The 25,449-nt window shown below is 39.4% G+C and overlaps 5 protein-coding genes across 5 annotated transcripts; 2 read left to right on the plus strand and 3 right to left on the minus strand.

The window, feature by feature from the left end:
- The first annotated feature begins 112 nt into the window (after positions 1-112).
- On the plus strand, positions 113-16,926 carry LOC145910368 (protein phosphatase methylesterase 1-like). The gene is made up of 10 exons (XM_082997466.1): positions 113-252; positions 501-678; positions 902-1,011; positions 1,257-1,405; positions 1,567-1,657; positions 3,420-3,485; positions 7,528-7,644; positions 13,712-13,845; positions 15,134-15,195; positions 16,181-16,926. The coding sequence occupies exons 1-10, from the start codon at positions 167-169 to the stop codon at positions 16,298-16,300; spliced, it is 1,113 nt and encodes a 370-aa protein (XP_082853592.1). The 5' UTR covers positions 113-166; the 3' UTR covers positions 16,301-16,926.
- LOC145910369 (uncharacterized) lies at positions 4,058-5,863 on the minus strand. Its single transcript, XM_082997467.1, has 3 exons — positions 5,716-5,863; positions 5,147-5,259; positions 4,058-4,824 (listed from the first exon to the last, which is right to left on the minus strand). The coding sequence occupies exons 1-3, from the start codon at positions 5,776-5,778 to the stop codon at positions 4,470-4,472; spliced, it is 531 nt and encodes a 176-aa protein (XP_082853593.1). The 5' UTR covers positions 5,779-5,863; the 3' UTR covers positions 4,058-4,469.
- A 74-nt stretch (positions 16,927-17,000) lies between the features above and the next one.
- Positions 17,001-18,662, minus strand: LOC145911189 (dTTP/UTP pyrophosphatase-like). Its single transcript, XM_082998448.1, has 4 exons — positions 18,521-18,662; positions 18,212-18,388; positions 17,843-18,069; positions 17,001-17,550 (listed from the first exon to the last, which is right to left on the minus strand). The coding sequence occupies exons 1-4, from the start codon at positions 18,608-18,610 to the stop codon at positions 17,403-17,405; spliced, it is 642 nt and encodes a 213-aa protein (XP_082854574.1). The 5' UTR covers positions 18,611-18,662; the 3' UTR covers positions 17,001-17,402.
- Positions 18,663-18,973: 311 nt separating this feature from the next.
- On the minus strand, positions 18,974-21,615 carry LOC145911187 (fatty acid hydroxylase domain-containing protein 2-like). The gene is made up of 6 exons (XM_082998447.1): positions 21,482-21,615; positions 20,891-21,012; positions 20,342-20,544; positions 19,998-20,103; positions 19,446-19,612; positions 18,974-19,153 (listed from the first exon to the last, which is right to left on the minus strand). Exons 1-6 carry the CDS (start codon positions 21,576-21,578, stop codon positions 18,997-18,999), a joined length of 852 nt encoding a protein of 283 aa, XP_082854573.1. The 5' UTR covers positions 21,579-21,615; the 3' UTR covers positions 18,974-18,996.
- A 1,684-nt stretch (positions 21,616-23,299) lies between these two features.
- LOC145911596 (fatty acid hydroxylase domain-containing protein 2-like) lies at positions 23,300-25,248 on the plus strand. Its single transcript, XM_082998992.1, has 6 exons — positions 23,300-23,555; positions 23,738-23,859; positions 24,068-24,273; positions 24,329-24,434; positions 24,610-24,776; positions 24,847-25,248. The coding sequence occupies exons 1-6, from the start codon at positions 23,498-23,500 to the stop codon at positions 24,968-24,970; spliced, it is 783 nt and encodes a 260-aa protein (XP_082855118.1). The 5' UTR covers positions 23,300-23,497; the 3' UTR covers positions 24,971-25,248.
- The last annotated feature ends 201 nt before the right edge of the window (positions 25,249-25,449 follow it).

A 25,449-nucleotide genomic window follows, 5' to 3' on the forward strand; every position in this document is an offset into this window, starting at 1 on the left:
TTCCTGTGTTCAAAAAATGCCAAGATAATAGCGATGAAAATTTCCATGATGTCCAGGGATATTTGGGGAATTCCCCGAACAAACAAATGGTTGGAAGTTATTTCTATGTTTTGTACAATGTTTGTGCGAATAGGTTAAAACACTGTGAATAGAAAATAGTTTTTAAATGTCGTCCCTTCGAAAAAATGTCTTAAACCCCGGTCTCCCACCTCGTGGAAACCATCCCGTTGGATCAAGTGTTGGGCACAGCAGGTGGCAAAAACTTTATTTAAATTGCTTAACTCTAAAATCTGTTTTGTCCTTATTTCTGTAAATGTTGCACAATTTTAAACCAAAATTTCATGGGCTGGTTCACAACGATATTGAACTGCATAAAATGCTGTAGTTGTAGATAATATAAATGAGTGTTTATGACTTCATCCCTCTGCAACAAATGTAATAGTTTTGATGTACATTTTACGCAATAAAATAGAAAGATGAAATTATGTTGTGTTACTTAGATTGACGAATCCAAAAAAAGATTACTCTGTCAAACCATGGAATGATTATTTTGACAAAGATGAGCTTCTTGTAGTTGGTTCCAGTCAGTTCCACATTTACAGAAGTGGAAATTCTGGAGCTCTGATTGTTTTCCTTCACGGCGGTGGTTTTTCTGGTCTCAGCTGGGCACTTTTAACTGTAAGTGTAACTTGCTTTGTCTCTTCGCATGCTTGCTATCAGCTTCCTATTTCAAGAAGTATGTAAATATACATAAATACAATATTTTATATTTCCTGGAGTCTCAGGAATATAAAATATTGATTCGTAAAGACAGATCTGCCGGTCACCAACCTGCACAGGCTGATTTCTGTAGTCATTTTTTTATACAATTATTAGGGATTTAAAGGGTTGTTCTGTGCAGAAAGCCCTGGTCTCATCGGTTGAATGTCAATGCATTGCAATTGATTTAAGAGGACATGGAGAAACGCATACAGATAATGATGACGATTTGTCCGCGGTCACACTTGCGAGGTTTGTGATGAAAGTATGAACACTGGAAACACAGTACTTTTACAAATTTGCCATGATTAACAATATCAACTGTTGTGTTACCACAGTTTATCATCAGTTGTGTATGGTTGCAACCCCAAGATATGCTCCTAGGAGGGCATGGATACTAAAAATATACAATATGTTTACTATGACAAAAATGTTTTTCACATAAATATGCTTTGTGGGGTTTATTTGCCTTTTTTAAAACTGTGATGTCATTTCAGTGATGTTTGTGATGTCATAGAAGCACTGGACATTGATGAACCAACAATTCTTATTGGCCACAGCATGGGGGGTGCCATCGCAGTTCATGCAAGTGCCACAAACCGTATATCCAAGTTGGCAGGTCTAATTGTACTGGACGTGGTGGAAGGTAAATGGAGCACAATTTTTTTGTTGCTTATTTGAATTTACATTTACGCTAGTTTTATACATATTATATAGTTATACATTTATGCAGCAGAGACCGAGGTAGTCGAAGAAAAAAAACTTTCCGCTAGATGGCAGTATTGATCAACTTTTTTACTTTTTAAGGGACGGCTCTCGAATCTCTCGCATCGATGCACAGAGTTTTGGCAAATCGCCCACAAATGTTTAAATCTGTTGAAAAAGCAAACGAGTGGTGGTAAGTTAAACGTACCTGTGTGCGTGTCTCTAGGGGGTAGTTGGGAAAACGCACTGGTGTGGGAGAACATCTCCAGTTCCATTGCCGCTAATCTCGCTTTTACAAGCAAGTTGTAAGCTAATCACGCTTTGGCCTACAAATGTTTCGTACGTTTGTCACAAATCTTTGAACACATTGTTCATTTTTCAAAGAAACCCAAATGTCCTAAAATAAACAACGTCACGTTTTGGCAGATTTTCCAAAAGGTTAAACATCTGGTATTCGTAGAAACGCTTGGACAATTATTCAAATCGCAATCAAAGCGACAGACAAAGTGCGAATGTGCGTGGAACATGCTCATTAAAGCAGTTTGTTGTAACTCGTAACAGTCCCTACAAGTGACTCCGCTCTGGCCATGAAACGATTGTGGTTGACGCAAAAATATTCAATTCGTGTTTCACAAACGTGGTAATTTGCAGTTTTGCATCGCGCCATGAGTTTAATATTACAACCTATCGGCATTCAACAAAGCCTACGGTTACAAGTAGTCCTGACAGTGCGTGTAATAACCTTTCTATATATTAGCCGCGTCATTATTGCTTTGTTTGATTTGGTTTTAGACTATTGTACAAAAAAACTACAAAGCTATTGATTAGAAACCCAAATTCCACACCGTGAAATGCTTTTAGGAAATCTTGTTGTTATCCCATCATGTGTTTTATGATAGGATGTGATTACCACGAGTAACCTTTGCCTCCCGGTCAGAAGGCTTACCGAAAAGTTAGTTTGAGACTATGTCGTCTATTCTCCTTCATCATAAACTTATGTCAAAAGTGAAATGTGCTCCAAGTGTCAAACGTGACGTTGCCAAGCAACCCAAGGACCACATTGTGAGAAAAATTTTAAGCCAAACTCATTTTTACAAGTGTCACGTTTGACACTGTGTACGCGTTTCACTTGAACAAGGACGCTACGAACTTTTTGGTTAAGCTTATGCGCGTTTCCCTATCTAAGCATCTCGTGCTATTTATCCGTGGACCAATATTAAATTATCCGCGAGCGTCACAAAATCACCTTCTTCGAGGTCCCAGCTTTTCACCCTTCAGCCATAATAGAAACCACGTGACTTTATTATGGGAAAACAAGGAAACGAAAACGCCATTGACGCATTCTATTGTTTTAATTCGTCCTTTTAGACCCCGCTGCATACGTCACACTTGTGTCACGAGCAAAACTGTTTTGCCCTTTGTCACGTAAACGAAGTTGCATTGTTTGAAAACAATTGTTTTAGATTTATACCGGGGTCAAAATATCAGTTGACTGTTGCTGTTGGTTTGTTTTGGTGTGAAACAGAATGCAATGTTTGCATTTGCATAACATCATATTATGATGTTAAATTCTGACCTGTAACAATACCAACTTCCATGCGTTGAATTACCGAAAAAAAAACAGATATTTTGTGTCCGGTTAATTGGCGATACGTACATAAATTTTAGCTATTATTTCATCGATTCCATGCCACGTTTTGGATTAGTGTTGTAATGACTCTGCTATTAAAATGAATACTCCACGCATAGAGCACACATGGTTACCATTTGTATTTACAACATGATCGTTGGGTCAAAAACCAAGCGCCATTTTGAAACGCTTCGTGTTGCACTGTGAAAGCATTGCGCAAAAGACAGCTGACCACCACAGCTTGTGATACTGAAACTGTGGGAACTCCACGCCCACATAAATTCTATAATAAACTCTCGCTCTTAACGCCCGCGTATTTTTGCAGCGTCAAATCGGGTTATATCAGGAATGTGAGCTCGGCGCGAGTGTCAATGATCGGACAACTCACAAGGTAAGTCCGTGAAACGTGTCACCCCACCTAGAGCAGCACATGACCATGTCGTGGCATGTGTCACTACCTGGTGGCATGTATCACAACATAGCGTGTGGTAAAACTTGAGGGAAATCCTGTTTCGTGCAGGACTTGCTTCGTTTAATATTTGCCCCCAAATGCCCAGTGATTGCTTATGTTGTATTGGCCCCGTTTTTATGCAGATACGTGTGCGTATTAAACCAAAACGTTTTCATGGAGACTATCTTTTAACAGGATTCACTCTTAGGAACTCTCTACGGTTATCGCCGTCACCAAGGTTTAACAATCTCCGGTTTAAGAACTATTAAAAAGCGTCGACATCGACAGTAGGTTTAGTTCATACAAAACATCTGCTTTAAAACACAACAACATTCAAACCTATTCGTTTTTACGATGCAAAAACTGACGATTGGAAAAAATATAGGTACCTAAAACATGTCTGACTGATCCGTATTAAAAAAAAAATAATGGAAAATCGCTAATGTGGTTTTGTCACATTTACTTTCAACACAAACTCTGTTCAGTAGGTTTTGTTTATTTTCGCAACATTTCGACAGCACGCACAAGTAAAGCACAACAACCAATCATCAATTTATTAAAGTGTTGAAGTGACAAAGAAAGAGAAGACGGAAAAAGGCCCAAATACTGACGTTGCAGCACCGCCATTTTTAGGTCTTTATAACAAGAGAGCGGAAAGCTTCCTTTATACGTATAGCGTAGAGTCAAATTTACAGGGTCGATAGTTGTACCGTAACTCTATGCATCAAAACATTCATGTCGTTAGTGTTGAAAACCGTTGTGGTTGGAGCGTATCAAGGATTAATAAATTATTGAAGCGCGTCACTGTATTGCACATCAACTAGAATTGCATCAAGGGAACCGAAAAAAATGTCCCACTCGCTCGGTTTTGGCTTCCGATTTTCGGCCAAACACAAGCAAAATTTCCGGCGTCTGTTCACCAGATCACCGTTCTGTTGCGTGGTTATTAACCTCCCCGAAACTAAGTTCCGAGCTTAAGTTGCTTCCGTCGCTGCCGGAATTCATTCTAATGTCCGCGTACTTTTGCTGGCTGCTCACCCAGCTTCGAACCGCGTCAATTTTTTCCTCATCCACGTACGGCCTCATTTCGGATTCCACGAAAACGTCCTCGTGCATTCGACTCGACAATGGCGACCCGGTTGACTCCGAGGTCTTTCTACTCGCGCTACTCGTTAACTCGCTTGAGATTGTGCGGTAGAGAGTACGGGCCGGGTCTATGTTTTGGCATCTTTTGTTGACCAGCTCCGTATGCCAATGTCCCGTCACTGTTTTAATTCGCCTGCGGGAAATGTATTTGATTAAAAATTGCGAGAAAATACGAAAAAAAATTAATTCTAAAATACTACAAAAAATTAGGTAAAACGATATTTTTATGCCGTTAGGGTGTAGTTCTGTTAAAATAATGAAATTGTTACTTAATCTACTCGAAATCAAAAACAACGAAACTTATATGTATGATAGACGTTTACATTTTGGCTACAATAATCGGTGACATCGTGTTCTCTGTAATTTATTTGCCAAATTTTGCATCGCAAATTATGAAAATGCACGGAGGATGTGCCTGGAGTTTAGATGGTGAGAAAAGTTGTCAAAACACTTACGATTCGAGTCGGGGGCTTCTTTTGTCGTTCAACCTCTCCAGTTGAACCCGGACTGCGTACTGTTGTATTCTTCTCTCGTCTCGTTGCCGAATCTGTTCGTTTCTCCGTAAAACCTTAAAAAGTTAAAAGAAGTTGCACTCCTCTGTTGTGAGTTACGTAAGGTCACCAATTGCTGACTCGGCACTTTTTATAGGAGCGTGTAAGTTTGGCTCGTGCCGCGTTCGTTGCAAATGCGTGGGTTTAACGTAGTAACGGTTCATATTGTCCACGTGGGTGGTGCAGCGCGGACTACTGCGTTTAGGTTCTTATAAGGAATGCATAATTGATAGCGGGTAGACCCCCTAATGGCCTGGCAAGCGTAATACAAAGCTATTGCTTTCAAGGTTGAATTCTCAAATAACGCAAGATGTCCATTAGCCACTTTTGGTGACTTAAGTTTGATGTTGTTTTACGCTTATCTCAAACTTGTGTCTATCCGTGTCACTGACCTAATATTGCATATACGCCTGTTGGTGGATCCGGACTTGGTTATTATTGCGTTTAATGTTAGTAAATATCAAGATGCTTACCTGTAGTATTTGTAGTTTTTCCCAATCTTCCACCTTACTCAAGTCTACAGCCATGATTACCATTAGAGTGTCTTTGATACAGTGATATACAAAACCTAATACTGTAGTGGCTGCAAGAGAAAACCGAAGGTTAAATGTTGACTACATTTATGGTAAGAAAGTTTCACACGAAGTCACAGAAACAATAGAACCAGAATTCTCGAATCTTTTGAAAAAGCCAAGTCGCGTACAGTCAATTGTTTGCAGGCTCAGGTCTGAGAAACTAAGGGCCGCAAATTATTTTCGTTCTTAAACTTTTGACTCGGTTTGAAACGACGTTTTCGTGTCAGCCATCAGCAGCTGACAGAATATAGTTGGATCGCTTGTGCGACCTCTAAGTCTCTTGCCATGAAACCTTGACGACGTAATATGAATTCACTTGAGATTCGACTCACTTTGTGCTTAGTAGAAGACAACACGTTATCACTGCGTCGACTTGCAGTTAGCAGCCCTGGTGTAACGCGCTTATACATTACAAGGTGCCCTTGCAAGAGGCACGTGATGTATTTTTTCCTGTTTACAAGAAAATCTCCCCATCCGACTTCCCAGCATGACATTCACTTTATACTGTAAACACGTCTACCGCTGCACTGGACCCGTGCAATACTGCCTGTTTAACCCCCAACCGCCATGGGGAACTTTTTCAATCACATGCTCGCCGTTAAATACAGACCCCACGTAAGTCACATCCACTCTTTCACCACCAGTTTCCCCCCGATAACAATTAATCTTCCGTCCCTCAGAGCGTAGTCACCACTACACGCTGTCACCGAGCTAAGGGCGTTCATCCGAGAGGAAAGCGACCTCTTCATTATTAATCAGAAAATTTAAAAGCGCTGCACGGCTGATGCGAATCCACTGTACAATGTTGCAATCTCTATGGTTAACGCATAACACGAACCTCTTGCTGTAATTCGTTTTCTTTTGGTTCCTGGCAACTAAAAAACCTTGCAACAAACAGTTTGAACCGCATCGAGAGTTCAGAATTTAGCGACGTTTTTGCTGAAGAGAACAATATTGCACTGCGACCGCCTGAACGTAATGCACAAGATCTGCCCGTGGTAGCATGCGACACATTGCTATACACCAGCGCATCTATTATAGTGTCCACCTATGCGATGACCCCGCGTTTTAAACTGGCTGACGCGAAGTGTAGATTGTATACCTACGCACGTTGCACACCTGTTTAAATTAAGTGGATATCTTGCGCGCCGATTCATCTGAAAGACTAGTTTACGACGTCAATCGCGACATGACACATGCAAAGACAACAATTTTCGTCAATCAATGTTTGCAAGATCTGGATTGTCATAGAGGATTTTTTTTCTTTTATCACGTCGCTTCATTGCAATTGATAATCTGCATCAAGACGGCATTATTACACATGCATGAACCAGAATGCAGATGCATTTGAGTAAATGTTACGAAACTTGACAGAGCAAATTGTCTTCCAAATTACACCTTATATATTCTGGTCCGACGGGAAAATATGCGTAGTTTTGTATGAAATTTTGGTTCAAAAAACCCTCCTCCGCTTTAAATGGACTCCAGAAGCGCGAAAAAACTACTGGTATTTCTGTACAAGTCCGGAGACGTTCTGAATGAAAGTTTTACCAAAACGACCATTCTACACCCAGTGCAATAATCTAAATCGGCAAATTCAGCCCGCACCATTAATGGGTTTGACACTCCTGTTGTATACGTGATTATGAATAAAAAGTGGTCCCGCTTGACCCCCAGGATGTGATAAACGGTTTATTGCGTTTCGTGCAGAATCCGGTCTCAGAGGCAGGAAGTTGGGTCGGTAACTGGACAGCGCGGTGTGATTGATGTTATACCAGAAGACGACAACGAGGTTTCCGTCACGTGCACGAAGGATGAAGACCCCAGGTACAAACTCATTATGTTTACGGTGTTGTCGGAAGAAGCGGTGGAAGCACTATTTTAAATTGCGGTTTTTGCACTTTTGTGACGGAAGACCAACCCCCTAAACCGCCTTTCCGACTTTGGCGATGAAAAAAAACATTTGTTTAAAAACTGTTGTTTTTCATGTGTCGAAAGCCGCAAGCCTTTTTAGTGCGTTCGCTATCACTAAAAACCGCACTGCGTTATGCGTTCAATGGCATGCTGACCGTACAATTTTACTGATCAAATGTGCAATGTGTCATCATCAACGAACGGACCCAACACATAAAAAAGCGCCTGACCATTAATTTACCCTCACCTGATTAACCTGAATGTTGATCATGGATCATATTCGTAATACCTACGTAAATATATTTAGGCTAAATGGATGGCGAGGACCTTATAGTAGTAATACAATATGATTATGAGGAACGCATGAACCCAATACAAACGAACGTACACAATACTTGGAGCTTGTCACCAAATGCCGTTCAATGACATATTAAACAAACGTTTCAAATACTTGTGTTTATCATTTGTTAAATTAATTGTAGCATTGTTGATGAATACATCAGTTGGTTCGCCCAGAACGACTGCTTAATATGTCATTGGACCCCAGATTTCTCGATACAAACTGTGTTCTCTTTCATTTTGTAGACTTGAACTTGAACTTCCATTCTCATTGTTTTTATCACTAAAACTCTATCAGTGTGTACATAAATTTAACTCCAACCAATCTAAACTTTCAACAGAAAGCGCAAAAACAAATGGCATCGAATATAGATCTACCGGCTTTTTATAATCCATATTGGTCGTGACCAAATACCATGCTTAGAACGTATACAAACTGCTGTATACCATGCGTAAACAACAAAGCACTAAACATCTTCACGCCCTTTGTCCGTACGGACGACCTTCAAAATCTGCCAAGCTGTTGTGCAGATTGTTTAAAACTCCGCAAATTTCCTCCGACTGTTGGTAGTTTGTCACCTGCCAGAGCTGCCAGAGCTGCCAAACTCTAAACCAAAACACACTCCTGGCACCGGGGAAACGTATTTTCCCGGAACTTTTGCGCCCAAAGCACGTATTTTGTGCTCGCTTTTCCACCAATTTGCGGAATAAAATGTCAAGCGTTGGGGAATGCCTTCCAGATGCCTACGTTGCGGGTTGCCATAGAAACAACCAGACAATGTGTCGCCCGCCTCGGGATATTTGTTTAAACACCGCAAATCTACGCAGATTTCTATTGATTTTTTTCGCTACTGACGTTTGTGGGTTTTGCTGACGTCATCATTCACGAAGTGCGACGGTTACAAAATAGAAAACCACCGTGTCTTAATCTCTGTATGTATAAGCAAGTAGGCGCCATGGAAACGCCATATTTGGACCCAGTTTAATTAATAGTTTACAAACCCAAAACGACCACATACCGATTGTGACATAATCAAAAAAGAAGAGACAACGTCACGAGTCATCTGTAATAATGTTTTGGTGTCAAGCGCATTTCTCCTCGAAAACCTCGATGAGAGTTTACCGCGCATACCTGCGTATCTGCGTCATAGACCGTCACCACCTATAGTTTATTCACAAAAAAGGCGTTTATATCAAGGACGAATTAAATGCCCCTCCCCTTCCGCGGTCCTACCCTAATTTTCTAGAAATTTCGAGGCCCCAACGTCGACAGCGCAGCTTCTTTAGGAAGGATGTTGAGCGCTGCAGGCTAGACGCGTCAACAAGCCGAAAAGTTCGTTAATGCATCCCTACTATTTCGACAAGTTTCCGTAACTGACGGCTGAAGCTCTAATTTGTTCAAGTTTTTGTCCGAACCACCAACCGTGCTGTATCCTGGTTTGGGCAACTTGAATTGTAATTTAAACTGATTTCTACAAAAAAAAATCGTTTTCCCCATCCGATATGAATGCTATCTGGTAGTGGAAACCATTTTTTAATCAAACCAAATTCTACAATTAGAACATATGCAAAACTACAACTGTAAGTTACAATGAAACAATGTATCAAAGGGTTTCCCGTTCCTATAACGTGGATGGAAAAACCGAAATTAAATAAAAACACATCATAAAGCTCTGTGCAGGTTATTTATTGGTCGCGGAAGTATTTGAAAGGTTCAACCATCCGTATCAAGACCCTACAAGCAATTCACATCCTCATAGCAGACTCCGCAAACCTTGCAAACAGCAACACACGAAACTAACTTCCTCATATAACGACTGTACATAACATTGAACTTGCTTTCTACCATACAAGGTTGTAGTTCCGAACAAGAGGAACAGAAAACAAGTCTAGTCAAAACATCCGTGTACCAAATCTACCTGTGTAATTGCCACAAGGTACAAGATAACTATCCTCTCATAGTATCTTGTGCCGAGTGCATTTCGCTAGAGGCTGTTTTTCAGACGTTACTAAGTCACGTTGTGCTGCGTGCAGACGTCGGAGCTGGGTTGATTTCTGAAACTTTTTCATTTCCGGCAAAAAAACGCAATATCCTCTCAAGGGCCATACGACATACTTTTTCTTTGAGTTAAATGTCAATCGTGCTGCTTGTTGTGCGAAAGATACATTGCTTTAAACAAGGTGACAGCAATCAACACGATAATTTTGCGAATTTGTCAGAAATTAGTGGAACGAATGCATTATATTCCTCTCCGCCTGCTACAATGTAAGGTTTGCCAAAACAACCCCGTTGCCAATCACGCATGATGACGAGGTGTTCTCAAAGCGACTGCTCATATATATGATTACGCATTGAAATTCTCCATTCCCTCGCAGCTGTTTACGGCCGCATTAAGCACACAAATCTGATTACGTTTGAATTCCGAGGCTTTGTTTACGTCAGCTATGGAATATGTGACGAAGCAAAGGGAAAGCTAAGCGGTATGTGACGTAACAAGAGAAAAGAGTAACTGTTTCTTACCTATGCAAGCGTTTAGGTTTTTATTTCATACAAGAATCGTTGAGAATGATTTGTCAAAAGTTTTATAACGAAAACTTTTTCTTCAGCAAGGAAATGTAGTGCACCTGAAGAAGCGAGATCAAGCTCGCGAAACCTCGTGCTAATAAGTTATTTACCAGTCAGTCTCTTACAAAAGCAGCGCACCAGCAAGCATTATAGGCATAGACCAGAGACGGACACGGCAAATTAAAGAAATTGAAACACGAAATGTATAAAGTTTAATTCGAGACGGCACGGATTCGGTCAAATTCAATTCGACAAACAAGATTTCCTAGGGGAATTTCAATTCAAACCGATAAAAAGTTCATGTTGGTCACATTTACGTCACAAAATATCTAAGCCGATTGTGCTGCACGAGGGGTCTTCCCCTTCGGTGGTACTGACCTACATGCGTTAACGTCCGATGCGAATATCTGTGTGCGTCACATCATGCCCACGCCTAAATCCAACCTGACGTAATTCATTCATGGCGTGGAGCTTTCATTGTGCTTCGGGGAAGGCCTAGGGCCAAGTTGTCCCAACGCTTATGAGTTCAAACTACGTTGAAGAAAATCCAGGCGACGAAGCTGCGTCGAATTCGTTGAAATAAGACGGAGATTTTGATGATAATTTTGCGCAAAGTTTACCGAGTAGCAATTTGCGTTTAAGCTGCTGTTTCAAAACCTTTTTTTATGCTTGTAGCAACATCCCCGTCCAATAGCCTAAGTGTAAACAAGCTTCCATAACTTGTCTCTTGTGTTGACTAAACCGGAAATTTACCACAACACAATGCATTGGCGGTTAAAGGGGGGTTTGAATCATTTACTCCTTGGCTCTAAGGTAAGGTTTGTGACATCACAAAACATCTGCAATATCGTATTTGTCCGTGGACAAGAAAATGACAAAAAATCTGATATTTTCAAACACAGCGCCTGGACAAGTGGGGGCATTTCCTTGTTGCAATTGCTTGGTCAAACCGGAAAGTACCATCACACCGGGACACAGAATTTTCGCTAAACCTGATCCACATGTAAGCTTCTGCGACATAGAAATCTGTGCGAATATTAACGTTGTAGTTTAGTGTGAAAATATATTAGAAAATATGAGAAAAATTTCGAATATATGAGAAAAAATAACATTTGTTGCATTGTTCACACCTAACCCTTAACATTTGCAAAGATCTCTATATTAAACTGTCTTATTTGTGGATCAATTTTAGCGAAAACTTTGTGTACCGGTGTATTTGTGATTTTCCGAGCAAATCTTGTAACATTGACTACAGTTTGCAGCAACATATTTTTAAAGAACTACCAAGAAATTCATATTCAACATCTTGAATAAAAGCATCAATTGATCCGGGACGTCTTGCAGTCACTTAACTTTAACTCCAGGAAGTATAGATGGGCATATTTGGTTGCGAGATTTTAAACAAACTCGCCCCTTTGCCCCCGTGACGTAAGTGGTTTTTAAACCCATCCAACCAAATATAAGTCAACTATTTTCGTGGTTGAGTTTGAGGAAGGAAGTCACACCACGAACAATTGCCTAATTTTCGTGACTTCTTAAACTTACATTTTGCGGCTGCATTAAATGGCAAATCTGGTGTATTGTATTGTTCTGTTCCATGGGATAAACCTTTACGATAAAACCAATGCTGTAGTGTTTTAACAAACGTTATTTCGCGAGTAAAACCAGCGTTCATAACCTTTTTTTACTCCATTGAAACCGATATTCAAAGATCGAAACCCAAACCGCATATTCTAGTTCGTAAATAATGTATGATTATATTAAGAAGAGAAAATACCAGCTCCTACAGTTCGTAAACATTAGAATCTTTGGATTGTTAAAAACAAGAAAGTACCAAGAAAATTCCGCCCTATTTGCGAACCAAGGCCTTACAGAGAATCTCTGGGATAAATTGTGACTTTGACCCACATACAAAACATACGTCTTAACAAAGTCTTTCTAAACCCATTTCAAACATTTAACTGTTAACAATTGCTCCGTTAAGTTTCGTATCATCGACTCTCAACTTAATGCACTGCGTTGACTGACTTCCTCTGTGCTATTGTACTGACCAGTTTTGTACTGCAGTCGTCTTTAAATTAAATTTAAGTTCCTCCACTCCCATTTGACGGATTGACGCCGATTCTTTCTAACATTTTAATTTAGGTGCGAGTACAGTTTGCTTGCCAGAGCAATCCTATCGGCATTTGCCGCGCGCCATTTTATATCACAACCCCATTCTACTCGAAACTAATGTAAGTCTAACTGTATTAATGACTTGAAACAAACGTGCTTGCACTTGCTGTTGAACAGTCAGATACTAAACAGTCCACTGAGCTTTGAAACCTGCTACCGCGCGATTTTAAACTGACCGTCGAAACTATTTTAGGTCGCTTACTGGGCGCGTAACGCTGGGTTTGGTGACGTACTGCCAATGTTGAATCAGAGGGCATCGTTACTCAGTATATGTAACTGCGAATGAATGTTAGTTTAAGACCGCTACGTACCTTCAAGAACACACGTATTTCAGCATCAACAACGTTTTTGCCTTCGCAATTCGTGTATATTGCGCGTATTTTTTTTGATTGCGTAATCCAGCTCCGGTTTCAGCGTAATTGACATATTCGTCTTGTAGTGCAAATAGTTGGTTTTGTCTTGCGTGTTGAACAAATACGTCCACATCTTACCTCCCACTTAGCAAATCCCACAGAATACGCGATTAAATGGTACGGGGTTCCCAGCGCCATAAAGGTTTCATGTAAGCAGAATCAACGCGTTTGTTGTCTAATGGCCTTCGTTAATATGCGATTATCCATAACTGTTAACCTTACCCATTCCTTTAAATGTGTGTGTTTAACTTTACTTTAAAGTTTTATTTGCTTTCCTTTTGAACAAATTGATTGCGTGGCTGATTTTGTATATGTGGCGACAACCTCTTTTATCTTTCCTACTTTTTCCACTTAAAAGTTACCTGTGTCGCAATAGTTACCCTAACACAGTCGCCTTATAGCTAACTATTAGCAGATAACATGAAAGCCCGGCTCATAATCACTGTATGCCGCCACAGCTAAACGTGTAAATCATCCCTTGTTACAGCCGAAAACCAGACGTCGACCATTACGTGTGGAGGATTAACTTGTCGAAGACAGAGCAATATTGGCGAGGTTGGTTCACTGGGATTTCGTCCACCTTTCTCTCCATCCCTCTCCCCAAGATACTGATGCTAGCAGGTAACCACTTGTACAGCAGTGATTTATAACAGGGGTGCAATAAAATTAACAGGTGTGACGTCACATAGTTAATATGACGTTTACAGTGCAGATAATAAGCAGAACCGGTTTAAATCATGAACTGCGGTGGATCTTGATGATCCATTTGGACTTCTTCTTAAAACCACTTGCTGGCCAAAGGACGTGTTTGATTTGGTCTTGGGTGCGACTAAGTTTGACGAGGATTGCCGTAAAACGCGATTCAGTGGATTATGATATTGGTAACAGGACACGACCCAAATTCTATGAATGCCGCCTAGTGAAAAAACTTTTCCTCTGCTTTTAACTTTCGCTGCTACCCAGTGGGAAAACACGCTTACTAGTCAAGAACAGATACTTGTCACACAAACCCACTTAGCTTATGTGTTGAAACTACATCAGCAACCACTTGCGAATTAACCAGAATATACAATGTACCATAGTTCGCAGCCATGTTCATATCTTACTAATTGGCGACAGGGTCATTTGAGTTTACCACCAGCCACAATTAGGCCTTAAATTACCTTCCGCATTTGTTCCCAGTAAAAAATAATAATGCGTCTTTATTAAGCCCAGGGGCGTCAGTATATTGTACTGAGCTGAACGGTTTTTCTGACTGAATATTAACGTATCCGAACATAATAACTACTCGCGGTATAAGCGTCATTCCCTCTAATATGTAATAAGGGCGTCAATTTAATCAATGCGTTGGCGCCAGAGCTGTTTGCACAGGGAAGGGGTGTTTTATGAGTGGCAGGTTCATATAAAAAAGCCAACCTTTTTAAAATAGGTGTAAACTAAAATGTTGAATATTGCCACCGGTTAATACACATTCCTAATCATCTCCAAATCACACCCAACGTATCTGAACCCATGGGTTCTTGTGTGTCGGTCTCAGGATTTCAACATTTTTAATTGGACTCTTTGAAGTGTGGCTGCTATGCCTACGAATCTAATGATTGTGATACGGTAGCTGTGATCCCAAATAAGAACATGCGTATTGGGGCGATCCTGCCTTATCATGCGATTGCAGGAAACACTTCGATTGCAGGAAGCATTTTATGTGTGGTTTACATAAACACACTCAATGTGTCGATTTAAGGGTACCGGAGCAGACATGTACGAAACTTTGGTTCGAAACGCTATATCTTCAACATCAACACCATATTGATATGAAGATGGCAATTCCCGAATGTCCTTTTCACAATTCCGTTTTCATGTTAAAAAGTTGAATGGTTTCTTTGCTATATCTGACAATGTTTATGTTCAGGTATCAACAACTTAGACAAGGATCTCACGATCGGACAAATGCAAGGAAAGTTCCAACTTCAGGTTTGTTACTGGATTTAGACGTTGTACTGTGGCCTGAAAGCACACATATTGCGTTTGCTAAATAAGGGTATAAAAGCATAAGCACATTGGGAATGTTTGCCATTTTATTTCTCGAAGTCCCCCCTCTGAGTAAATTGACTTTCTATGGGATGTTATTGTTGACCCCTTAATCCTGAACTTACGTCACAATGTTACGTAGGTGGTCTGCATTTTTTGCTGGCCCTAAGTCATGTTTGCTTGATAAAGGGGTGTTGTATTTTAGTTTAATCTCACTCAATACCGGTTTAAATTATGCGTTTGCAACCCTTATTCACAACCGTTTAACGTTTGCTAAAGATGTTTAATTGAGATTTCGTTTAATTACGAAATTAAAAAAAGTATTTAATAAAAAAGTGTTGTTTAACATGCAACGTTTGAATCGACTCGTGTACCCATCTTACATGATGACTACACGGGTTGTTCGCATGCTACCGTTAATTACCACTAATCAATTATTCAAAGCAAGCATTAAATGCTCTGTTCCTTTCGAACAAATGATTGATTGTAATTTTGTATTTTTGCCATTTCACTTACAGAGGACAAACTGACTAAACTAAATGTCATGCAAATGTCGAATCTCGGCGCCTGCACTCAGTTCCTAAAAATGCATCAATGCAGACATGATATTAGTTCCAGCTTGCAAGATGACCGCAGCGGGCTTACAAAGCACACGACCCCAGTCGTACGCAAATAACTTATATCTGTACATGAACTGCCAATGTCATGCTAAACGTCGTGCGTTTGGTGACGTTTCTTCATTGGCTTGATACCAAAAAAACTCTAATCAAAATCATAAAAACAATTTTTTGGAGGCCGTGCCAATAGTTTCGTGGCTTTAAGTACATACATTTCACCAATGTAACTTTACTGTAATTCGTGTCATATCAAAATTAATCAATGTTCCAAAAGCTACAAACGAGTTGATGCAACCTTTGTCTTGTTGCAGGTTTTGCCGAGATCTGGTCATGCCGTGCACGAAGACGTCCCAGACAAAGTCGCCGAAGCAATTTCCGCCTTTTTGTTACGTCATAAACTCACCAGAGCAAAACAATCGCATGCCACGTGATGCACTTATTGGTCGTTTTTGTGTGACTTAGGACTGCGGTTTTAAGCGCTGATGTTATTGATCACATACCTGGTCGATACAGGGGCACCTACCTTTGACAGATATTAAATTTATATCAACTGAAAAAGTGAAATTGATGAAAAATATGTTGAAGCCACACAATCACAATTGTTGGATTTTAAGTAATCGGTATCATGTGATCAGCGGGTTTTCTTTTGCTCGACCCCCCAAACTTCGCAAGGGAATCTGCATCTTAAAATGTATCCAGTCAAACATAAAGTGTCGTTTTAAAGGGGCTGTGTATATCGCGTGGTGCTTACGCAAATCTGTCCACTGTTATCAAGCCACAAGTGTAACAATATTTACACTGAACAATGGTTATTTGATAATTGCTGATATAACCTCAAAAAAATTGTACTGTTTCTAGCACGAAACGAATGTTAATTTGCGCAATGCCCTGCGTTCCTACCAGTATCCATTCCCGCGACCTGATTTTACCACAACAAAGTACCACTAAGTGTTGTTAATGAAAAAACTTTAACGTAAAACTGGTAAGTGGTTGTTTAATTGAACTGCTTAACATTTCTGCTTATTCTTCACCAAATCGAATGCCGGACTGCTCACTCACCCCCACTAGCGGTTTGTTTTCTATTAAACTGAAATCCAATATTCCACGTGCAATTTTATTACCACAGCAGGAAAAAAAATTGCACCATTGGTAGGCTGGAACAGCTTTAAGCATTGGAATAAATACTTTTAACATGATTTCTTTACACAGCTCACCAATACATTATCCAGCATTCACCAAAACTACAAGCACATAAATATAATGCAATAATAACTATAGTATAAATTGTATAAAATGATTGATGCGGAACTTTATAACGAAGAAAACTGTGGCCTTTGTTTTAGACCGAAGATTTGAGTTATGAAGTCCAAGTTTGCAATGTTTTAGGAATTGGTAAATACAAAGCTGGTGTTTATCAAAACTAGGTAAGCATTAAAACCACAGTGAGGCCACATGTTTTTTCTTCTAGTATAAAATTTGTTGCACCTTCACTCAAGAGTTTTACGGCATAAAAAAAACAGCACAAAAAGTGTTTTAAACTTCATGAACTCTAGACAGGAACTTAGTAAGTTCAGAAGAAAACCGAAAAGCTGGAAACCCTACAACATTGTTGTAATCACCGTCTATTTTTTCAACCAGTAGTGCACCAAGACCCTGAATACCGTAAGCACCAGCCTTGTTTCTAGAAAAAAACAATTGTTGATCAATTAAAGGAGTATTTTTATTCCCTTATTTTGTTTCAGTCACTAAATCACTTTGCTGCAATTTTTGTTTAAAGGGCGGATTGAAACATTACTAAAATGAAAGTTTCACCCATTGCTATCAAGATAATTGTTTTACTACGAAAGTTGTTTGGCTTAATCAGTTCTGGTCGAATTGGAGAAACCTTGCCATCTTCGAGGCAAAAAATAGGTGTGTGAAATTTTGCAGAAACACAGATTTAAAACTCCTTGTATAAAATATAGAACACTTACAGGGGTTCACCGCTGGCTGCATAAGTTTGAATCGTTTCTTCACTCAGGTTTCCAAAAGTAACGCTTGTTGTTTCGCAAAAAATGCTCACGGCAAGATCACAATTGGGTTCAGCTTCAACAATTGAAACTCCAGTATACACAGAGTGGGTTTGGTTGTTCAGCATATTTAAGGTTTTGACAGCTGCTTCCTTTGTGTGAGGTTTGCCAATGATTTCCTGGTTATACACCTGAGCATGTATTAAAAATCTATTTTGGATTGCAGATGGATGAAAAGTATGGTTCTGATTTTACATTTTATCAAAAAAAAATTTCGAATTAAAGTGAATTAAAAAAATGCATCGACTTGACCAAGAAGATGATTCCACTTACAATGACTGTGTCTGCTCCAATGACCAGATGCTTGTCCCGGCAATCTGTTAAAGTATTTGCCACATTCAGTGCCTTTTTGTGTGCCAAACATTTCACATATCCTTTTGGGTCCGGAAAGGTGGCCTTGTCGATACTTTCTTCGTCAAATGTTGAAGGCACGACTGTAAAGTTAAGTCCCTGTTGAAACAATGCAAAACAAACAAAAAACATAAAGAAGGAAATTGTTTTTGAATTGTGATTGGCATTTTTTGCACATGTCATTCTCATATATCTCAAATTATCGTTGCTGAGCTTAGCCTCTATACTTACAATCTGGTTAAAGATCGCTTTTCTCTGAGGCGAAGAACTCGCCAAAATGATTTTAAATCCAGACAAAAGTTCCTGCAATGGCGAAAGCATCTTCCTAACCAAAATACACTACATACCCAAGCGTACAAATTTATCAACAACAACCGATTGACAAACTATAAATAAATGCAACACATTTTTAAAATTTATTTGATAGCGCATCGATCAGCTGTTTTTATGCTTCAGTAACCACGTCACCCACACCGATTGAATCAATTACGTACTGCATGTATCATAGAAATGACAACAACTGTTTGGGTTTGTACAACGCAACAGAGAATTGTTGACATTGTCCGTAGACGGATGTACATAAATTAACTTTTTATCGGGGCTGACAACAACCTAGTTAAACTCTAATGGCAAACCACAGCAAAAAGTGATTCATCAACACACATACACCGCACCAAAGCACATAAAAGTCTTGACATTATAATGAATCAGTTTTCTTTGGGATTTTCACTCGGGAATTGTTCCGTGATCGGCTTCAGTCCGTAATATGTCACGTGACGTTTGCACTGAATCGACTTCTTGAAGCCGGCGTCGGTTTTGTGGAACCAATCGAGGAGCCCGTTTGTTCCAAAGCACTCGTTGAACCTGAAAGATGACGTTATCGAAAACTTTTAACATCATTGGGTTCACACGGCTGATAAAAATCATTTGATATTATACAAACAAACATTTGTTTAGGCGCCTTTTTAATTCTTTTATTCCTATTAATGTAACTTATATGCAACCAGCAACTATGAAAGTATTGACCTGGCGACTTTTTTGCCCCGTGTGAAAACGTAAAGGTTGTGCAAACAGAAGCAGCGTGTGTTAAGTGCATTATTTAAGATGTTCCCATACTTATTCTCACACATATGCTGACTCAAAGGTTTCAACTCACTTCAAATGGTGGTAGTCGTGGAATTGGGGTGATGACATCACTGGGAAGTGATAATTGCAATGATGGAGGCAAGTCTCGAACTGAGCAATGATTAACCAAATCCACACCACACTTAAATGCGATCCTGCAACCATCGGCCCTACGAGAAGCGGCAAGGCATTCGAAACCTGTGAATATGCATGGGTTTACTCTGAAGTGAAGTGCTATATGACCATACAAGCATTGCCTTCAAAAGCTTTTGATTTAAATATTTTTTTCCTTATTTTCGATTGCTTTTGGCGGGATAATAAACTATGTCATGTTATATAAGAATACTTTTTTCGTGATTGTTCTCTTATTACACCAAGCTCTCATCACAATGGCTCTTTTGCATCTAAATGTTACATTGCATTTGCGTAATACCTTGGTTTAAATTTAGTAACCATTTATACCAACCTCACTACAAATCAACATTTCCTTGTCAAATTTTGAAAGTTCGTATAAAGGCCAACGCATGCTGTTACCCATTAACACAGGTCGTACACGTTTTGTTTGTCTTATGTGCAAACTCACAATATGTTCTACAGGGTGGGCGTAGGAAGCAGCAATGCTGATCGGGGCAATCCACTCGTGGTGGGTTTTATGGATGTGTTTGTACAAGGCCGGATGGTGGAATAATCTGCGGAAATATAAACAAATAAACTTACTTCATTGCAACATTTATTTCCCTTCAAAATTAATTTAGCTTAAACTTCTTTGTTTTTCTGTTTTTGCGGTATTAATTGCGAAATATTGGTCGTTTAAGCGCTGGGTCGTGTTAGAACTGATCCGATAAAAGGACCCGACATCGGAATTCTATTTTTGTTCTCCATTTCTCGGGTTTTCCTACACGCATTAACTCATTTTCATCTCCATACCTATGCGAATAATAAAAGATGAACTCGTCCACAAGAATGAACACAACAAAGTGGAGGAAAGCCTTCCACAGTGGAGGGAGAGAAGTTTCGCAAGACATCCCACACTTCCGCATGAGGGGGTACAAGAGCACCACCATCCCACACGTCATCAACTCGTTCCGAAAGGCTACTCGACAGCAATGAATGAACCGGTGTGTCTCTACCTAGATGTAATGCACAGAAGAACATATGTCAAAGGTCAAATGAGGTCGTAAACTCAAGAATAAACGAAACGTAACACTTTTGATATTAGGTCGATATCAAGTCCCAGAATCACATCCTGTTGTAGTTTTTACGCGAGTTCACCCACTAGAAGCGGCCAAGAGGTTACTGAGCGTTAAAGTAACATTTATAGTTTGAAACAGCATCAGTTAACAGTTAACTCAAACAGTTTTGAGAAATCGTAAACGGGAGCGAATAAGAAAACAGTAAAAAGTGCAGAGAGGATGAAAACACGCTTTAAACATTCCCTACAAACCAATGTGACTATAGGTTTACGTGGTAAAGTACCGGTATATTTCTGTCTTTTTGTATCTTGTACTTGTGAAGGAAAGCCGGCTTTCCAGTCGAATCCAAGAACATGAAGAAAGCATTAACCGCACAGAACGCCAAGAACAAAACCATACATGTCCCTGCAACATATTGGAAACCATGGGAACAGGGTTGGAAGTAAAACAAATTCTTACCGAAACGATTGAATTTACAGGGAAAAAATTAACCATTATGTTTTTGTATATTAAGATTTCGTGAAAAGGTAAATAAATTAACTGATGAGTTTCTTGGGTTTACGGGCATTGCTGCCAAGCTGGATCAGCCACTTTAACCCGACAAGTCGAATCGAGATCTGAAAATTCAAGCTGCGTTGCAATGAGTTTCTCATTACATTTTAGGACACACCAACCGTTGAATTCTTACCCAACGCGGCGTACCAACAAGAATCCTTTCGGCCGGAAAGTCTGGGCTTACTTTTAGAGCTGCATGGAAAGGGCCCAGACACAGTGCTCACGCCATATGTAACTTTATAACACTCATAATATCCGTTTCAGATGCAGTTCTGACAAAGGCTACAATTTATTGTAAAAATCGAAAACTTCTTCTCACCAAGAACGAAAACGAGTTTTTCATCATTCCCGAACCATATCAGTACATTTGACCACTGGCCCTCCAAAAATGAACGGACAGAATTCAAATATTCCATTCTTGTGCTACACTACACCCCTACAGTACCAACAGCTGTGTAACACGTAACACACAAACAGGTTTTTGATTCTTGCAAACCACATACATTGTCGCTTTTTATAGTCAGCTGCAGATAGGGCCGCTGTTTCGACCTATAGGTTTCATCAGTGCATCATCTTTAGTAACTTACAATAAGACGGTTAATCTTCGCGCAATGTTGTGCATTTGCGCAAGAACTTTTCTTTGACTAAGCTGGAAATAAAAGGTATTTTTTCACAAAAACGTAGCCTAAGATGTTTTGCCAAGCTGCTGCCCTTTTGTGACTACAACATCCAAAAACTAACGTCAGCAATCCGTTACGTAACTTCCTGGGCATGCCAACATAGTGATTTACTGCAAATGAGGTCACCAAGTTATGTAGCCTTCCTGCAAAATACTGCTTTCCTTCCAAAACTCATGTTTCCCTGCAAAGAAGAAACCCTGCTCGGCCATCCGTGACGATGTTGCCAACTTGTTTGTTCAACATTTTCCGCCAATCGCATGGGGTGATTACATTCAATGTGGGTGTGGTGAAGGCGTGGTTGGTGAAAAAAGCTTCCAAACCGTTATCAGGGATCAGTCCCTTTTCCCCAAATGTCCGCTTGTGTGAAGTCAAACAGATTTGTGAAAATGGCAGAAAAACTGATATGAAAAATATATTTACACAGAGAAGTTTACCTCAGGCTGAATTAACTATGTTTTGTGAATAATTAACATTAATGTCAGACTGCTACAAAACAAATGTGTACACAGGGCCGGTCCAAAGGCGCTCTTGGGGGAGGGCCCCGCAATTTTCCATAAAGACAATAAAGGGTCAAATCGAATTGCGACCTATTTGAGTGGAATGTAGGCTACGTGGTCCTGTTTGTACACCAAGGTCACTTGGCTGAGCCGATTGCAAGGGTCACTCTATGCAGCATATGTAATGATCGTGACGTGATAAACTACGATTCAATGGAAACAACTATCATGTTCTGTGTCAGCATCATCTCCATCGCTTATTGTCACTTAAGTCAGTGTATCGACCCAGTGCTGACATAACACAGTAATCTGTAAGTCAACATGTTGTTAATGCATTAGCGTATGAAATATTTTCGTTATGGTCTTGGACGCAATAATGCTGGTTCCAAATTGTTCTATTTAAACCGCATACAGTTTAATACGACAATCGGTCATAGTGGTCGTAATGAACAGGCAACAAGACAGAACAGGTAGATGAGACAACGGGTAATGATAGACACAATCGTCCCGTATCGTATTGTTTAGCTGTTGTCGCTGTTAACTATTAGGGCGCAATAATAACTTGTAAGATAATTTTTGTTATTGCAAGGTGTTTATTAGCAGGAGTCAGGAGTCTTTTAGCTTGTGCACTACGTATAACCACTTGCAAATCCAGCAATACGTGGGAAACGAAATTATATACCTATTTCAACGCAGTCACTTTTGCTCTTTACTATAGGTGAGTGTGGAAAAGCAACTCCTATTCCGTTCACATGGTAATAAATGCATAATTGTTGAATTTTTTCAAAGTTTTTACTAATGTTTTCACACAGTGCAAAAAAATACTCATCCACCTCAGCATTGGCGCCCACACATACCGATTGCATTGTTACGTACAATTATTCTCTGTGACGCAAGAGGCAAGAGTTCGAGAAGGGCATTTCCCGCACAAGAAACTTTCTTTAATGGGATAGTTGCTGCTTTTTTAAATACACTGATATAACGCTTTACCCGTAACCCAGTGAACTTTACACAACATTGCGCAGACAGCTAATACTGTTCGGTAAATATTTAATGTTGATTGTTTGATCGAAAACAAATGTAAGAAAGCTTATTTTCAGTAAACAGATCCAGTAGGTCGCAGGCAACTTTTGCAGCAGTGTGTAGAGAACAAAAATCATGTGGGAATTAATATTGGATCTGTTTCAACACAGTCACTTTTTGCTTTTTACTATAGGTAAGTAGCCTATGGAAATGCAACAAACATTCGTAAAAAATACTGTTTTACAGGCGTAATTAGTATGACTAAATCAACACATAACATTGTGGACAGTTCATGCAAGCATTACTTATGACAGACTAGACTTGCAAAATTTAGTGTGTACAGATCATAAACATATTTTATAATTTTGCCTACAGGAACAATGGTGTCATTGGGTCTATCTTTCTGGCTTACAAACGCTTTCTTCATATTCCTGGATGTGACAGGAAAACCAAAGTTTCTACACAAATACAAGATCCAGGATGACAAAAATGTCCCAGTAAGAGTTTAGTAGATTATTGAAATAATTTTCAAAGTGAGGAAGTGTTGATTTCTATTTCTAAAAGTATACAAAGAAAATCTGCAAAATACTTTCTTTTAATGGCCCTCATACATTTTGATTACTTTTGCCTCTGCAACTAGTGGCTGTTTGAAATGTGGAATGATTTTTTTTGTAATATTACATTTGGACCGTTGATGTGCTTTAGGTAGATTGGAAGTTGTTCAAGAAATGCATGGGGGTGATCAACACAAACCAATTAATTGCGGTATTCATGATATTGTGCTTCTACCCGTTGACGGCATGGCGGAAAATGCCATATGAAACCATTGATCTACCAACATTACCAAGACTGTTGTTGGAGCTGTCACTGTTTGCAGTATTTCAAGAGTTTGCATTTTATTATCTACACAGGTGAAGTCACTTTGTGACCATTAAATTACTTCTAAAAATGTCATATTTTTGACAGATTGTTGCATCACCCACTATTGTACAAACACATTCATAAAATTCACCACGAATGGACAGCACCCATCAGCATTGCTGCAGTATATGCACATCCTTTTGAACATGTGGTAATTGCTAATGTAGTGGGAAAATGTTTGCAAATTAAAAGTGTAAAATTTATCCTTCATAAAAAAGCAAAGTGTTCATAGTAACTTTGACTATTTGTATACAGTTGACCTTTCCAACAGTAACTCGTCTACAAAGCGGCTATTCTTTTAATACACTTTAGTTTAATGTTTACAGATTGTAAACCTGCTGCCTGTTTTCACTGCTCCATTGCTTCTGAAATCTCATATACTGGTATCCTGGCTGTGGTTATTTATCATAACTTTTGTTTCGAGCATTCACCACAGTGGATACCATTTCCCTGGCCTCCCTTCACCTCAATTCCATGACTATCATCACCTTAAGTATGGTTCTATCACTTTGTAAACATTTAAAAAAGAGATTGGTAAATTTTATCTACAATCTTTTTACCAGATTCAACAATTGTTTTGGATTCCTTGGCTTTCTGGATAGATTACATAAAACTGATGCCATGTACAGAAAAACCTACCAGCATAGAAATGATCACATGTACTTTTCACTCAAACCAATATGGTGATAAAAGTAGAATCAAAGTTTACATGTTTTTATTTTGTGTCATATATCTTCCATGTGTTCCCTAACCCCTTAACCCTTGCCTCAATCAAGCGCCACTGCCTGTAGCAATCCTACGGCATATCGTGATTCTTCGTGAGGAAATTACCATCATATGGGCGACAGACTTGATAACCTTAATGGTTTTATTGGTGCCACTGCCCATCATGTATTTGATTGTTATTTTTTATCTACCTGATAGTATTTTGCCAAGAATGTACATGAATTATTTTAAATAATATGCGATCCATAATAAAAACAACGTTTGTTGGATTAACCCAGGCCTTGCATGAGAATTTGACTGGCGTCAGAACACGGTTTAAAACTATGCAAGTTTTGTTATTCAACTGTGCCTTGCATTTGGCGCTATTTACTAATTTGTCATTACTCCCGGCATATTCTTGCCTTCAAGTTGCCCCTGTTAATTCTCTGTTCTATTTTAAT

Source organism: Ascidia mentula, chromosome 8 (genome assembly GCF_947561715.1).
Source record: "Ascidia mentula chromosome 8, kaAscMent1.1, whole genome shotgun sequence".
NCBI lineage: Eukaryota > Metazoa > Chordata > Ascidiacea > Phlebobranchia > Ascidiidae > Ascidia > Ascidia mentula.